At 50.0% G+C, this 16,624-nt stretch overlaps 1 protein-coding gene across 7 annotated transcripts in view; it reads right to left on the bottom strand.

Moving 5' to 3' along the window:
- The window catches only part of PPP6R3 (protein phosphatase 6 regulatory subunit 3), a 243,426-nt gene that overhangs the window by 157,296 nt on the left and 69,506 nt on the right, over positions 1 to 16,624 (bottom strand). For all 7 annotated transcript variants that reach the window (XM_075325295.1, XM_075325289.1, XM_075325292.1 and 4 more), the window contains 3 exons: positions 15,760 to 15,897; positions 2,995 to 3,060; positions 1,073 to 1,185 (listed from right to left, as the gene is read on the bottom strand). In XM_075325295.1, the coding sequence (XP_075181410.1) occupies positions 1,073 to 1,185; positions 2,995 to 3,060; positions 15,760 to 15,897 (317 nt within the window). The remainder of the gene's footprint in view (positions 1 to 1,072; positions 1,186 to 2,994; positions 3,061 to 15,759; positions 15,898 to 16,624) is intronic.

The raw sequence follows: 16,624 nt of genomic DNA, 5'->3' as shown, positions 1-16,624 counted from the left end.
GGCAGAACTTCACAGGAGCACAGAAGACAGCAATGGGGGACGGGGACAGAGATGGGGGCTGATGCGCACTGCATTTCAATGCCAGGAGATTGACGGCAGCAACAGCCGCAATATGGCACCAGGCATAGCTCCCTGCATAAGTGAAGGCCCCTTCCCCGAGAAGAAGTCTTTTCACAGGAAGGGATTAATGAATCGTCAAGTTCTGGAATACAGTGGGGACATGAACTGACAAGGTTTCATGATTTCAAGGATCTGCATGTTAGTTTTTTTTTTTATGCATATACATTATTTCGTATCATTCATTCAAATATTGGTTGTATAGGAGATCCTGAGATCTTCAATGTCATGTTTTGTAAAAATGTAAAGGGTTTGTCTGGCATTAGGGTATAAGTCTGTAGTAATTATGTGCAGAGAGGATTCTCCAATGCCTGGAGCAGTGAACGTATGACTAAACAAGTGTATGATCTGCATACATAAAGTCACATGCCAACTAGAAGTGCAGGCTGCTCAATGCAAATGTACTATGCGAGGTCAGACAGACACATCTAGTTAGAATGTGAGAGCAAGTATTTAAATCGCATACTTGCAGTGTGGGCGCTGTGAGAATTCACAAGTCTGCAGTCACAGAGTGAGCGTACCCCAAGTCTGGACATTCCCTTTAAAAAAGGGACAACCAGTGCACAGACACAGAGGAGATTTGTGCATTATAACACCTAACCAGTCCTAATGACGGCCATACATTGATTGGCATTGCTTGGTCAACTGCTATTTTCTGAAAAGTTGCTGCCAGGACGGAGAGCTGCCTGCCTTATGCAAAAAAAAAAAATGATACACAATACATAAAGTATCACCTAACTAAAGCCATGCAGTTGGTCTCACCAGAATCAGCAGGTTAGCAGACTCCTATCGAAAGTGTATGGACGCTGCTGAATAACTTTTTCACCACTGATTAATACTATAGATACAATGACCTAAATGATCTTTTAATAATTCCATAGTTCAATAGGTTTAGGGCTTAATTTATTATGGTTTATATTTGCATATTCCACTACATTATGGCTAATTTGAATACTTTTCTAGTGTAGCCAGAAGAGGGTCTGGTTCCGGACTGTTCTGGACTTGTAACATCTGATCTCTGCTCAGCCGTATGATCTCACAAAGGGACTGTGATGCATTTGAATGTCTCTGAAAAAAAAGAAAAAAAAATGAACATTTGAAAAAAGTTTACTTAAAATTCTAGGCATTAAAATGGATCAGATAGACAATAGGAGAAGAAAGGTTTATGGAAACAGATCATTTGTGTGTTTATATTTGATGTGCCTGCCCTGTGCCTTCAGGACAGCATCAATTATATATTATAGGTACACTTGTTATTAGCACACACAGTTTGGAAGGAAGTAGACGCTGAGATTGTTCCAAACATCTTGGAGAAGTGGCCACAGATCTTCTGTGTATGAGGCTTGTGCAAATCCTTCTGTCAACCTGTATAACCCCAGACAGGCTGGATCAGGGCTCTAGGGCCATCATCACTTCCAGGACTCTTTGTTCTATATGCTGGAGATCATGGTTATAGACATGTAGAATAAATGTGAAGCCAGTCAGACGCCTCATTGAGGTTATTACATGATGTTTAAGCTTCTGCCTGTATTGCTCAGCACTGAGGACACCAAGAAATGGGCAACGTTGAGAACTGTAGACACAGTGATCGGCCAAGGAAACAGTGCAGCAGATTACAGACGCATCTGGAATGCTTCACTCCTAAATCAGAAGATGTCCAGCAGTGCCATCAGCAATCAGGGGAGCTCCAACTATTGTTAGGAGAAATATGGTTAGAAAAGGTTTACATTGACAGATGGGGAAAAAAAAACCCAAAGCTTCGATATGGAATCAGGGTCATTGATTGAACTATGCATGAAAACATAGGAACCGAAGAGCAGACAAATGCTAACAGGAACTCTGGACTGATGAGGAGTCAAATGTTGAACATTTGGCTGTAAGGTGGAAGGTGATACAGTGTTTGCAGGAACAATGAAGCATCGCAGAGGTTATGTAAGTTTTGAGCTGCATATCAGCAAATAAAGCTGGTCAGGATTAAAAAGACATTTTACCATGATAATAGATTCATTCTTTGTAAAAGATGTCCAAGTAGTGGACAACCCCTTTAAGAACTATCTCCAGTGTAAAAAGTGATGATTTGGTCCCACAGAGCCCTGATTTTATCAAGTCTGTCCGGGATTATATGACTATATTCTACGCATATTTAAAAAAATATAATAAACTGTATATAGGCTTGTTGCTCCCTGGCCAGCACTGATGTGCCATATGTAACACTGACAGCAGCAAGCAAGGAAACCTGCAAATTTTAGGATTAACTGTCTTCACTTGTTTAGAATTGCATAGATGGAAACTGCACATTTTAATGCTAGTTCATAGAGTGAACAAGCAAAGATCTGACCAGAGCCAATACACAGAGTAAGTGGTCAGCTTGTCTGGACAGAATTAGAGGGTTTCTGTCTGCACAGAACCACTGTACAAACCAAGCATAGGCTCCAAGTGTGTCATGGTGCAGCCAAATATACAAGTGCACCTTCCCTCCCGCTTGTTTTCCATCCAGCTCCGTCCTTCTCTAGCTCCATAAAACCTGTGCTGGCAAAGAAGAGGGGAGGTGGAGATAGTGGGAAAATAGGCAGGTGGGAAGTTGCACATAAATGTTTGCGCCTGCCCTGATGCACCGTACGCCTGTGCTTGGTTTGAACAGTCATTATGTGCTGACAGACCCTTTAAAAGACCCTATTTTAAAATGGAGGCAAATTAGGTCAAATTATGCTTTATTTCGATCCTTCTCTGATGAGACATTGCCATATTCTGGCTTGTAAAGAGGGTAGCAATTAGGCATCCAATCACCCTGCAGCATCTAATTTTTTAACAAAAAGGAAAGCTAACTAAGCACCAAGCTCCTCACCGCCCAGTATATGCATTGCTGGGTATACTTACATCTTCATCCTGAGTAGGGTGCACTAACTCTACAAGTCTCTGAATTATCTTCTCTTCATTTAGCCACTGCAGAAAAACAGAAGTAAATTTTAAGATTAAGAAACTATAGAATTGTATAAAAAAGAATTTTGTTTACTTACCGTAAATTCTTTTTCTTATAGTTCCGACATGGGAGACCCAGACCATGGGTGTTTAGCTTCTGCCTCCGGAGGACACACAACGTACTACACTAAAAAGTGTAGCTCCTCCCTCCTAGCATATACACCCCCTGGATAACCAAATCTAGCCAGTTTAGTGCAAAAGCTGAAGGAGGACATCCACCCACAAGTAGAGATAGAGCAAAACCCGGAACAACCGGCACCTCTGTCTACAACAACAGCCGGTGAAAACACACGGAACAAGAAAACTGCCAACAGGCAACAGGGAGGGTGCTGGGTCTCCCATGTCGGAACTATAAGAAAAAGAATTTACGGTAAGTAAACAAAATTCTCTTTTTCTTCATCGTTCCTTATGGGAGACCCAGACCATGGGATGTCTCAAAGCAGTCCATGGGTGGGAATAAACAGAAAACTGAGAAGTAGGCAAAACCTAACTTCACAAATGGGCAACAGCCGCCTGAAGGATGCGTCTGCCCAAGCTCGCATCTGCCGAAGCATGAGCATGCACTTGGTAGTGCTTTGAAAAGGTGTGCAGACTAGACCAAGTGGCAGCCTGACAGACCTGCTGAGCCGTAGCCTGGTGCCTGAAAGCCCAAGAGGCACCGACAGCTCTGGTCGAGTGTGCCTTGATCCCCGGCGGGGGAGGCACCTGAGTACTCTGGTAGGCATCGGATATGGCCGACCTGATCCAACGAGCTAGGGTCGGTTTAGAAGCCGAGAGACCCTTGCGCTGACCTGTGGTCAGCACAAAAAGAGGTGCACCGCCTAAGAGCCGCGGTGCGTGACACATAGATCCGGAGCGCCCGCACCAGATCTAAAGTATGCAACGCTTTCTCAAAGCGATGAACAGGGGCCGGACAAAGGGAAGGCAATGAAATGTCCTGGTTAAGGTGGAAAGGAGAGACCACCTTAGGAAGAAAGTCCTGAGTCGGACGGAGAACTACCTTATCTTGATGAAAAACCAAAAAAGGTGACTCCGAAGAGAGCGCGGCCAAATCAGAGACTCTCCTGAGAGAAGTTATGGCTACCAGAAAGACGACTTTTTGTGAAAGTCGAAACAAAGAAACTTCCCTAAGAGGCTCAAAGGGGGGTTTCTGTAAGGCCGTGAGGACCAGATTAAGGTCCCAGGGATCCAAAGGCCGCCTGTAAGGTGGAATGATGTGAGATGCGCCCTGCATGAAGGTGCGCACCTGAGCCAGTCGGGCGATACGCCGCTGAAAGAACACAGAGCCGAGACCTGTCCCTTAAGGGAATTGAGGGATAGTCCTAGCTGCAGACCGGACTGTAGAAAGGACAGGAGGGTTGGCAAGGAAAAAGGCCAAGGAGCATGGCCGGAAGAACGACACCAGGACAGGAAAATTCTCCAAGTCCTGTGGTAAATCTTCGCCGAGGAAGACTTCTGAGCCTGAGTCATAGTGGAGATGACTTCGGGAGGAATGCCGGAAGCAGTCAGGATCCAGGACTCAAGAGCCACAGAATTCTGGCGGAAAAACGGACCTTGAGAAAGAAGGTCTGGGCGGTCCGGGAGATGCCACGGAACCTCTACGGACAGACGGAGCAGGTCTGGGTACCAAGCTCGCCTGGGCCAGTCTGGGGCGATGAGTATGACCCGACGGCCCTCCATTCTGATCTTACGCAGGACTCTAGGCAAGAGAGCTAGAGGGGGAAACACTGAAGCCAGACGAAACTGGGACCAATCCTGAACCAGCGCGTCCGCTGCAAAGGCCTGAGGATCGTGGGAGCGAGCCACGTAAACCGGGACCTTGTTGTTGTGCCGGGATGCCATTAAATCCACTTCCGGAGTACCCCACTTGCGGCAGATCGACCGGAACACTGCCTGATGCAGAGCCCACTCGCCGCTGTCCACGGTTTGACGGCTGAGATAATCTGCCTCCCAGTTTTCCACGCCTGGGATATGGACTACGGATATGGTGGACTTGGAGTCCTCCGTCCACTGAAGGAAGCGTTGAACCTCCAACATTGCCAGGCGGCTGCGAGTCCCGCCCTGGTGATTGATGTAGGCAACTGCTGTCGCGTTGTCTGACTGGACTCGAATGTGCTTGCCCGCCAACAGGTGGTGAAAGGCTACGAGAGCTAGAAGCACAGCTCTGATCTCCAGCACATTGATCGAGAGGGCTGATTCGGACGGAGTCCAAGTGCCCTGTGCTCGGTGGTGGAGAAATACTGCTCCCCAGCCGGATAGACTGGCATCCGTGGTGAGGATCACCCAGGACAGGGTCAGGAAGGAGCGTCCCTGAGACAGAGAGAGGCCGAAGCCACCACTGAAGAGAGCTCCTGGCTTGTGGCGACAGAGCCACCAACCTGTGCAAGGAAGAAATCCGCTTGTCCCAACAGCGGAGAATGTCCAGCTGCAGAGGACGCAGATGGAACTGGGCAAAGGGAACCGCTTCCATTGACGCCACCATCTGACCCAGCACCTGCATAAGGTGCCTGATGGAATGACGGCGGGGCCTCAACAGAGAACGCACCGCCAGATGGAGGGACTGCTGTTTGACTAAGGGCAGCTTGACAAGTGCCGGCAGAGTTTCGAATTGCATCCCTAGGTACGTGAGTTTTTGGGTCGGGGTCAGAGTGGACTTGGGCAGATTGACAAGCCACCCGAATTGAACAAGAGTGGCAAGAGTGAGCGAGACACTCCGCTGACAGTCTGCACTGGATGAAGCCTTGACAAGAAGGTCGTCCAGGTAAGGAATTACTGCCAACCCCTGGAGGTGCAGAACCGCAACCACTGCTGCCATGACCTTGGTGAATACTCGAGGGGCCGTGGCTAACCCGAAGGGGAGAGCCACGAATTGGAAATGTTCCTCTCCGATTGCAAAACGTAGCCAACGCTGGTGCGAAACTGCAATTGGCACATGCAGATAGGCATCTCTGATGTCGATGGATGCCAGGAAATCTCCTTGGGTCATTGAGGCAATGACTGATCGCAGAGACTCCATGCGAAAATGCCGCACCTGAACATGCTTGTTGAGAAGCTTGAGATCCAGGATGGGCCGGAAGGAACAGTCCTTTTTGGGGACTAGGAAGAGATTTGAATAGAAACCTCTGAACCGTTCCGTGGCGGGAACCGGTACAATTACTCCGTTGGCCTGCAAGGATGCCACGGCCTGAGAGAAGGCGGCGGCCTTGGAGCAGGGGGGAGTTGACAGAAAAAATCTGTTTGGCGGGCTGGAAGAAAACTCTATCCTGTAGCCGTGGGAGATGATGTCCCGCACCCACTGGTCGGAGACGTGGTGAAACCACACGTCGCCAAAGTGGGAGAGCCTGCCACCGACCAAGGACGTTGCTGGTTCGTCCAGATAGTCAAGAGGAGGCTGCCTTGGTGGCAGCAGCTCCTGCGGACCCTTGTGGACGCGGCTTCTTGCGCCAGGTGGGCTTCTGGTCCTTGGCGGAGTTAGTGGACGAGGCCGAGGGCTTAGAGGACGACCAGTTGGAGGAACGAAAGGAACGAAACCTCGACTGGTTCCTGCCCTGGACAGGTTTCCTGGCTTTAGTCTGTGGCAAGGAAGTACTCTTCCCGCCAGTAGCCTCCTTAATAATTTCATCCAGCTGTTCACCGAACAGCCTGGACCCAGCAAATGGAAGCCCAGCAAGGTACTTCTTTGAGGAAGCATCTGCCTTCCACTCACTAAGCCACAAGATCCTGTGGATAGCGAGGGAATTGGCGGAGGACACCGCAGTGCGGTGAGAGGCCTCCAGCATGGCAGACATGGTGTAGGCTGAAAAGGCTGAAGCCTGGGAAGTTAAAGCAACCAATTCAGGCATAGAGTCCCTAGTGAGGGTATGCATCTCCTCCAGGGAAGCAGAGATGGCTTTGAGAGCCCACACTGGTGCAAAAGATGGGGAGAACGAGGCCCCTGTCGCCTCAAACAGACTTGGCCAGGAGGTAAACCTGGCGGTCAGTGGGATCCTTGAGAGAGGTGCCATCAGCCACAGATACAACTGTCCGGGCTGAGAGTCTAGACACCGGAGGGTCCACCTTTGGTGAGAGAGCCCACTCCTTGACCACCTCTGGTGGAAAAGGAAAACGGTCATCAGAACCACGCTTAGGAAAGCGTTTGTCAGGACAGGCTCTGAGCTTGGACACAGTGGCCTGAAAACTGGAGTGGTTAAAGAACACACTCCTTGGTCTCTTAGGCAAAGTGAACTGGTGCTTTTCTGCCAGAGAGGGTTGCTCCTCTGATACTGGAAGATTGAGGTCCAGTACAGTATTAATGGACGCAATCAAATCACTAACATCTGCATCCCCCTCAGTCAGATCAATGGGGCACATAGAGGTAGCGTCCGAGCCCCCAGTAAAGACATCCTCCTCGTCCTGCGAGACGGCTCGTGAATCGGAGCCGCGGGACGAGGAAGGAGAGTGGTCCCTGCGTTTCCTTTTAGGAGGACGGGGTCTGGGAGCAGATGAGGAATCCTCTGTGAACTCTGGAGAGCGAGCTGAAGCAGCAGGGGCACCCTGTGAAGGGGGCTGATGCATGCTCAGCAGAGTCCGGGACAGCTCTCCCATGGAGTCAGCAAAGGACTGGGAGATAGACTTAGTAAACAATTCTACCCAAGCCGGGGGTTCAGCCACAGGGAGACTAGATTTTACAATGCGGCCGGCGAGCAGGCACCCTCGGCGCGGTTCTCAGGGGAAAACCAGAGAACCGGCCGGAAATGTCACCAAAATAACTAACACTCTCCCCAACAATAAAAAAAATGCAAGGGACCCACAATAATGTCTCAAATACTTAGCTTGAGAGACGCAGGGCCAGGTCCCTGAGGGGTGAGTGCTCCGTCCGGCTGGGTCCTGAGAGGGCTGCGGATGGAGACCGGTCTCCTGCAAAGCAGTGAGAACCGTGCTGGCTCCCACTTCAAGCCAGAGCCTGAGGGATGGTGAAGGAGCGCGGCATGTAAGGCTCCAGCCTTGAAAAATCAACCTTAACAGCACCGCCGACACAGTGGGGTGAGAAGGGACATGCCGGGAGTCCAGCTTGGACCCGCTTTTCTTCCAACTCTTTAAAATCAAAAATCAGATGAGAATGCATGTGTGATGTGTACCTCCTGAACACAAAGCATTGAACTGGCTAGATTTGGTTATCCAGGGGGTGTATATGCTAGGAGGGAGGAGCTACACTTTTTAGTGTAGTACTTTGTGTGTCCTCCGGAGGCAGAAGCTATACACCCATGGTCTGGGTCTCCCATAAGGAATGATGAAGAAAAAAAAAAAAACCCCAAACAATGAGAAGAGGATAAAATAAAAAAAAAAAAAAAATAATATTGTATAATGACTCAAGTAACTAAATTAGTAACATTCTCTAGATTACAATTTTTAAAATATTAAGCAAATGTCCCATCTTTCTCCCAGAGAGACAGTACTCCAACCAGATATTTGCACATTTAAAAAGGGAACCAGTCATGTGTAAAAATGCTATTAACCTGCAGGTACGGGGTTAATTTGCAGGTAAATCATGTTTGAATCCTGCCTGGCGCCTGCACATTGAACCCAGCCAACACTGGTTCAGTCACAGCTCAGTATGGAAAGCGGCAGCTGTAACCGCATCCGCCGCACTGACTGCCAGCAAGGTCTAATGCTGAGCGGCTGTCAGTCAGTGTGGGGTGCGTGGTTACAGCTGCCGCTTTCCATACACCGAGCAGTGACTGAACCCCGAACGCTGCATGTGAGGGGGGGTGGGGGCGCCAGTTCAATGTGCAGGTGCCGGTAGGATTCAACACTATTATAGGGAACCAATCACCAGGATTTTCCTATATAACCTAAAGCCAGTGGCACTATCAGGCTGACTATTTACACACCTGTAGTGGTCAGCTCAAATGTTTAGTTTTTGAAATCCAAGAAAGTAAAGTTTATAAATTCGGCAACTTCTTGAGTGACAGCAGCTGAGGATCAGGTAATATCTGGGGGATGTTCATTGTTATCCCCTGCCCCTGTTAGAATTAGAGTAGGTATTATACAATCAATTAAACTTTTCACAAGCAGGACCTGTGTGTGAGGTCATACTCATGTGACCAGAAAAGGCAGGACCTCAAACAGAAAATGTTGCTTTGTGGTATCAGCTTTGTTGGCTGAGGCCCCGCCCCTTCTGGTCACATGGAGATGACCTCACAGGTCCTGCTAGTGAAAAGTTTAAAACCGATTGAATACTACTAATGCTAACGGAGGTGGGATGACTATGAACACCTTCCCCCAGCTATTATCTGATCCTCAGCTGCTGTCACTCAAGAAGCTGCCAATTTTATAAAACTTTACTTTCTTGTATTTCGAAACCTAAACATCCGAGCTGACCACTACAGGTATGTATAGAATCAGCCCGATAGCACTGGCTTTAGGTTATAGAAGAAGAAGGGAATTTTGTTTACTTACCGTAAATTCCTTTTCTTCTAGCTCCAATTGGGAGACCCAGACAATTGGGTGTATAGCTACTGCCTCCGGAGGCCACACAAAGTATTACACTCAAAAGTGTAAACCCCTCCCCTCTGCTATACACCCTCCCGTGCATCACGGGCCCATCAGTTTTGGTGCAAAAGCAGGAAGGAGGAAACTTATAAATTGGTCTAAGGTAAATTCAATCCGAAGGATGTTCGGAGAACTGAAACCATGACCAAGAACAATGCAACATGAACAACATGTGTACACAAAGAATAACAGCCCGAAGGGAACAGGGGCGGGTGCTGGGTCTCCCAATTGGAGCTAGAAGAAAAGGAATTTACGGTAAGTAAACAAAATTCCCTTCTTCTTTGGTCGCTCCATTGGGAGACCCAGACAATTGGGACGTCCAAAAGCAGTCCCTGGGTGGGTAAAAGAATACCTCGTAATAGAGCCGTAAAACGGCCCCTTCCTACAGGTGGGCAACCGCCGCCTGAAGGACTCGCCTACCTAAGCTGGCATCTGCCGAGCGTAGGTATGCACTAGATAGTGCTCCGTGAAGTCGTGCAGACTCAACCAGGTAGTCGCCTGACACACCTGCTGAGCCGTAGCCTGGTGCAGCAACGCCCAGGACGCACCCACGGCTCTGGGAGAATGGGCCTTCAGCCTTGAAGGAACCGGAAGCCCAGCAGAACGGTAGGCTTCAAGAATTGGTTCCTTGATCCACCGAGCCAAGTTGACTTGGGAGCTTGCGACTCTTTACGCTGGTCAGCGACAAGGACAAGAGCGCATCCGAGCGGCGCAGGGGCGCCGTACAAGAAATGTAGACTCTGAGTGCTCTCACCAGACCTAACAAGTGCAAATCCTTTTCACGTTGGTGAACCGGATGAGACAAAAAGAAGGTAAGAAGGTATCCTGATTGAGATGAACAGAGGATACCACCTTCGGGAGAAATTCCAGAACCGAACGCAGAACCAGCTTGTCCTGGTGAAACACCAGGAAGGGGGACTTTACATGACAGCACTGCTATGTCAGACACTCTGCGGAGTGACGGGACTGCCACTAGGAAGACCACCCTCTGCGAAAGGCGTGAAAGAGAATATCTCTCATAGGCTCGAAGGGTGGATTCTGAAGAGCCGGTATCACCCTGTTCCGATCCCAGGGTTCTAGCCGACGCTTGTAAGGAGGGACTATGTGGCAAACCCCCTGCAGGAACGTGCGTACCTGAGGGAGTTTGGCTAGACGCTTTTGAAACACAAACACAGAAAGCGCCGAAACTTGTCCCTTAAGGGAACCGAGAGACAACCCCTTTTCCATTCCGGATTGAAGGAAGGACAGAAAGTGGGCAAGGCGAATGGCCAGAGAGTAAAACTCTGATCAGAGCACCAGGATAAGAAGATCTTCCACGTCCTGTGGTAGATCTTGGCGGACGTTGGTTACTTGGCCTGTCTCATAGTGGCAATGACCTCTTGAGATAACCCTGAAGACGCTAGGATCCAGTACTCAATGGCCACGCAGTCAGGTTGAGGGCCGCAGAATTCAGAATGCGTCTGCCGCCAGAGCTCTGTGATCTTGAGAACGTGCCCTGCATGCCGGGACCTTGTTGTTGTGCCGGGACGCCAATAGGTCGACGTCCGGCTTCCCCCAGCGGCAACAATCTCTTGAAACACGTCCGGTCGAAGAGACCATTCCCCTGCGTCCATGCCCTGGCGACTGAGAAAGTCTGCTTCCCAGTTTTCTACGCCCGGGATGTGAACTGCGGAGATGGTGGAGGCTGTGGCTTCCACCCACAGCAGAATCCGCCGGACTTGCTGGAAGGCTTGCCGACTGCTTGTGCCGCCTTGGTGGTTGATGTATGCCACCGCCGTGGCGTTGTCCGACTGAATTCGGATCTGCCTGCCTTCCAGCCATGGCTGGAACGCTATTAGGGCTAGAACACTGCCCTTATCTCCAGAACATTGATCTGGAGGGAGGACTCTGCTGAGTCCATGTACCCTGAGCCCTGTGGTGGAGGAAGACTCCCTGACAGACTCGTGTCCGCCGTGACCACAGCCCAGGATGTGGGCAGGAAGGATTTTTCCTTCGACAAGAGTGGGAGGAAGCCACCACTGAAGGGAGGCCATGGCTGCCCGAGAAGGAGCAACGTTCTTGTCGAGGGACGTCGATTTGCTGTCCCATTTGCGGAGAAAGTCCCATTAAAGTGGGCGCAGATGAATCTGCGCAAACGGAGCTGCCTCTATTGCTGCCACCAACTTCTCTAGGAAGTGCATGAGGCGCCTCAAGGGTGTGACTGGGCTCGAAGGAACGATTGCACCCCTGTCTGTAGTGAACGCTGTTTGTCCAGCGGAAGCTTCACTATCGCTGAGAGAGTATGAAAAACTCCATGCCGAGATATGTCAGTGATTGGGCCGGTGTCAATTTTGACTTTAGGAAAAATTGATGAACCACCCGAATCTCTGGAGAGTCTCTAGAGCAATGTTCAGTCTGTGTTGGCATGCCATCCGAGAGGGGGCCTTGACCAGCAGATTGCCTGAGAGAGTAGGACCGCTACCACCGTTGTCATGACCTTGGTGAAGGCCCGTAGGGCTGTCACCAGGCCGAAAGTTAGTGCCACGAACAGAAGGTGTTCGTTCCCTATGGCGAAGCGCAAGAAGCGCTGATATTCTGGTACAATCGGCACGTGGAAATAAGCATCCCTGATGTCGATTGATGTTATGAAACCTCCTTGGGCCATTAAAGGTGATGGCAAGCAGAGAGATTCCATCCGGAACCGTCAGGTTCTCAGTCCGTTGAGCCGTGTGAGGTCCAGAACGGGGCGGAGTGATCCGTCCTATCTGGTACCACGAACAAGCTGGAGTAAAAAGCCGCGACTACGTTCTTGAAGGGGAACGAGGATCGCAACTCCTCCTGCCTTCGGAGTGTTCCCCAACTGGAAACGTGCATCGGCTCGCTCGGGGGACGGAGATGCTGTGAAGCAACGAGTCGGAGGACGAGAACTGAGCTCTATCCTGTGACCGCAAGACAGAATGTCTCCTACATCGGTCTTGGACATGAGGGGACCACTCCCCTGACCTGGACCGCCATGCAGAAAAGGTTCTCTGTGCACGGCGGAGGATGAAAATACCACCGCCTGAGACGTCAAAGACGCTAATTGCGGAGCACAGGATGACCGCATTGATCTGAGACAGAGCAGCTGAGATAGCCTGGAGTGCCCACCCCTGCAAAGGCTGGGGCAACGGACGCGCCTATGGCTTCATAGATGGATCCCATTAGGAGTTCTCTCTGTCTGTCCGTGGCATTCTTGAGCGTGGACCCGCCAGCCACTGCTACTACTGATCTAGCCGCCAGTCCGAGACTGGCGGGCACCTTATGACACTGAGCCGAAACCTTAACAACGTCAGAGGGGAAGGGACAACGTGTGTTATAAGGCATTCAGTAAAACGCTTGTCCGGGAAGGTGTGCTTCTGGACAGAATCTGTGAAGCCTTGAGAGCCACGTCCGGACAGAGTCAAGGGTTGCGACCTCCGCCCCATCCTCTAGAGGGTCCTCAAGCTGAGACCCTAGAAGTCGGGGAAGATTCCAAGCAAGGCTACTTAGCCGGACTGGGACTGCGGTTCGTGCTGGAGTTTACCACGTAATAACTAGAGGCCACCCCAGGAACACGCTTCGTCGCAGACCGAGGGAGGCCTGGGGCGATCCCGCAGTGCCCGGGGCCTGTGTAAGGGGCCGGTCTGGACTGCAAACTCCTAGTCTCTTAGCCGACCATTTGTCCATAGCCTGAGACATGGATAGTGAAAATGACCCAGAGAGTTTCTCAGCAAAGCTGTAACTCTGTCCCTGCCGCCTGGACAGGGAACGCTGGCGAAGCTCAACCAGTGAAACTGCATTCAAACATTATATAGCCATATATACAGTGTATCCCATATACAGTTCATCACTCTAGGGGGCCCAGCATCGAGAAGAAGCCCCCTGGTGTACCGACCCTGAAGCAGTATGTGCTGCTGAAAACATGGCTGTCGGCGTGTACAGTGGAGGGGGGAGCCGTGGGCGTAACCCCAAAAGTGCAGGAATCTGGTGCCCTGAGCGAAACGTGAGGGAGGCGGAGGACAGCCAAGTGTGCTCCAGCCGTCACTGCTAGCCTCCGACTGACCGTCCCGCCCTTCCCCCTGACTGGCAGGGCCAGGGACGGGAGTTTAAGGCGCTAGGCCGCAAAAGCCGGGAACTAAAGTTACAGCCCGCGGCCGGCAAGCAAGCGCGGTCGGCGCGGTAGTCGCCCAGTCTGAGGCGAAGCTGCTCTCTGCACCGTCCCCAAGGGGACACTGAGTCCTTAAGGGGATCAGTTCCGTAGCGTGATTAGTGAGGGGGGCGGAGGACAGCGAAGTGTGCTCCGGCCCTCACTGTCTGCGTCAGCCCGACTGTCCCGCCCTTCCTCCTGACTGGCAGGTCCGGGAGTGGTATAATGATTGAACAGTGCCCGGGGCTGGACTGTAATGCTTCTCTAGGAGTAGCCAAACATCAACAGTGCGACCATACAACAAGCATATATATATGTACACTTCGGCACTCAGTGGGGCCAGCACCTCAGGTGCTGCTTACCGACCGCTCACAGCGGTTGTGTGATCACCAGAATCCGTGCCCGGGCCCCCCTGATGTGGTCTCTCCTCTCCAGCGTCTGAAGTGCTGACAGTAATGGCTGCCGGCGTTCTGTGGGGAGGAGGGGGCCGTGGGCGTGCCCTAGAAAGTGCGGGAATCTAGTGCCCCACTGTGCTGAGTGAGGGGGGCGGAGGATACAGAGTATGCTCCAGCCCTCAGTGCTGCCGTCCTGTGCAGCGTCCCGCCCTTCCCCTGACTGGCAGGCCTGTGGGCGGGAATAAGCGAAACTAGGCCGCAAAAGCCGGGGACTAAAGTTATAAGCGCGGCCGGCAAATAAGCACGGCCGGCGCGGTAGTCCCCGGCGCACTAACACACCCAGCAGTGCTGCAGTGTGTATGGCACAAGCGCTCCATGCGCGGTCCCCACGGGGACACAGAGTACCTCACAGTAGCAGGGCCATGTCCCTGATGATACCCGGCTCCTGTCCAGCAAATTCCCCAGGGGCTGCGGAGGGAGCACGGTCCCAGTGCCTGGAGACCGATTAGGATCCCACTTCACCCAGAGCCCATCAAGGGATGGGGAAGGAAAACAGCATGTGGCTCCTGCCTATGTACCCGCAATGGGTACCTCAACCTTAACAACACCGCCGACAAGAGTGGGGTGAGAAGGGAGCATGCTGGGGGCCCTGATATGGGCCCTCTTTTCTTCCATCCGACCTAGTCAGCAGCTGCTGCTGACTAAGATGTGGAGCTATGCGTGGATGTCAGCCTCCTTCGCACAAAGCATAAAAACTGAGGAGCCCGTGATGCACGGGAGGGTGTATAGCAGAGGGGAGGGGTTTACACTTTTGAGTGTAATACTTTGTGTGGCCTCCGGAGGCAGTAGCTATACACCCAATTGTCTGGGTCTCCCAATGGAGCGACAAAGAAAATCCTTGTTGTTGGTTGGTTGGTTAACACGTAACAGATCCCTTTAAAGGTTCGTCTATATTGCCAAAGTAAGGGTATAGTACAGTGCCAACATCTTTTACCAACAATTTTCTCTATTACACCATGTTCTCATGCTGCAGTGTGTGTACATACCCCAACTGCAGCCAGATTTCAGGACTTGAAAAGATTTTGAATGGTTAAAAAGGTTATCCTGGCCATAAAAACTAGAGGATTTGTATGGATAGGCCATGTATATTACATTAGATATTATAGCTTTGTCCCATTCAGACTACTGCAGCAGATTGAGGCTAAATGCACACGCTGCATCTTTTTGTGTTCCAAAACGGCAGCCAAAACTGCCTCTTGTCAGAGAGCCTGGAAAGGTCACAAAAAACGCTTGTAATTGTAGGTGCGTTTTCAGTGCGTTTTTTGGTGCTTTTTTCACAACATGCGTTTTTGTGACAAATGTTGACAAAAACGCAGGAAGAATGAACATGCTGCATTTTTTTTTGTCACAAACTTTTGACAAAACGCTGACAAACTGCAATGTGCGCATAGCAAGTCTGACTTCTCATAGACTTTGCTGGGAAGTCAGATGTCAGAAAGTTCTGACAAAAACACAGCAAAAACACCTCAGCGTGCGCATGTAGCCTAAACGCCAGTGTCCATCATAATCAACACTACAAAGTTTGTAACTTACATTCAGGACATCTTGCCTTAGTTGCGCTGGCTCAATACACGTGAGAAGTCTTAGCAGCAAATCCATAATAGCAGAGGTTCCTATATGTTTTATGATCAAGTCAACAAAATCATCTTTTTTCTTTAAAAAGGCTACAATCTGCAACATAAAATAAGGAATTTTCACAAATGTCAAAGCCAGTCTGCCTCCTGAAAGCCTCAAGTCTCACGGGTAATTATAATAGGATTATTTTATAACATTTCACATAAAAGAAATACTTACAGGAGCCGTCCGTAACTGCAGGCACCAGTTGTGAGAGATCCATTTGCGCCTGCTTACCACTTAGATTGCACTGTCCAAATCGGACAAGGTGATTTAAATGGCCATGGTGGGGATCACACTGTTCCCAGCCACCATCGGCAACCCCATGATGCGATCACGCTAGCATGACTTATTTCCGGTGAGAGCTGACAGAGCACCGCCACTCACAGGAACGCTGCATTTCTGCTGATCAAAGCAATGTTGCTCTGATCAGCAGAAATGCACAGGCAATCAAACTGTGCAGTGATATAGTCCCCGAGAATAACAAAACAAACAAACAAAAAAAAAAAAAAAAACTCACCCAACTTTTGCCCCATTGAAAATAAACCCAGAAAGAAAAAAAAAAAAAAAACAAAAAACAAAAAACAAAAACAAATTTGGTATTGCTGGATTTAGAAATTCCCGCTCAAAATATAAAATCAATTAATCTTATTGGTATATGGCATGGCGGCAAAAATAACTAAATTCCAAACGCCAAAGTCACGTTTTGTTGCCGCAGCATTTCTTTAAAATGCAGTAACAGGCAATCAAAATGTTGCATCTATGCAAATAAGGTATACTTAAA

The sequence above is a fragment of the Anomaloglossus baeobatrachus genome, chromosome 10 (genome assembly GCF_048569485.1).
Source record: "Anomaloglossus baeobatrachus isolate aAnoBae1 chromosome 10, aAnoBae1.hap1, whole genome shotgun sequence".
NCBI classification, from domain to species: Eukaryota; Metazoa; Chordata; class Amphibia; order Anura; family Aromobatidae; genus Anomaloglossus; species Anomaloglossus baeobatrachus.
Note: the sequence above shows the minus strand (reverse complement) of the source record. Positions and strands in the feature narration are given on the sequence as shown.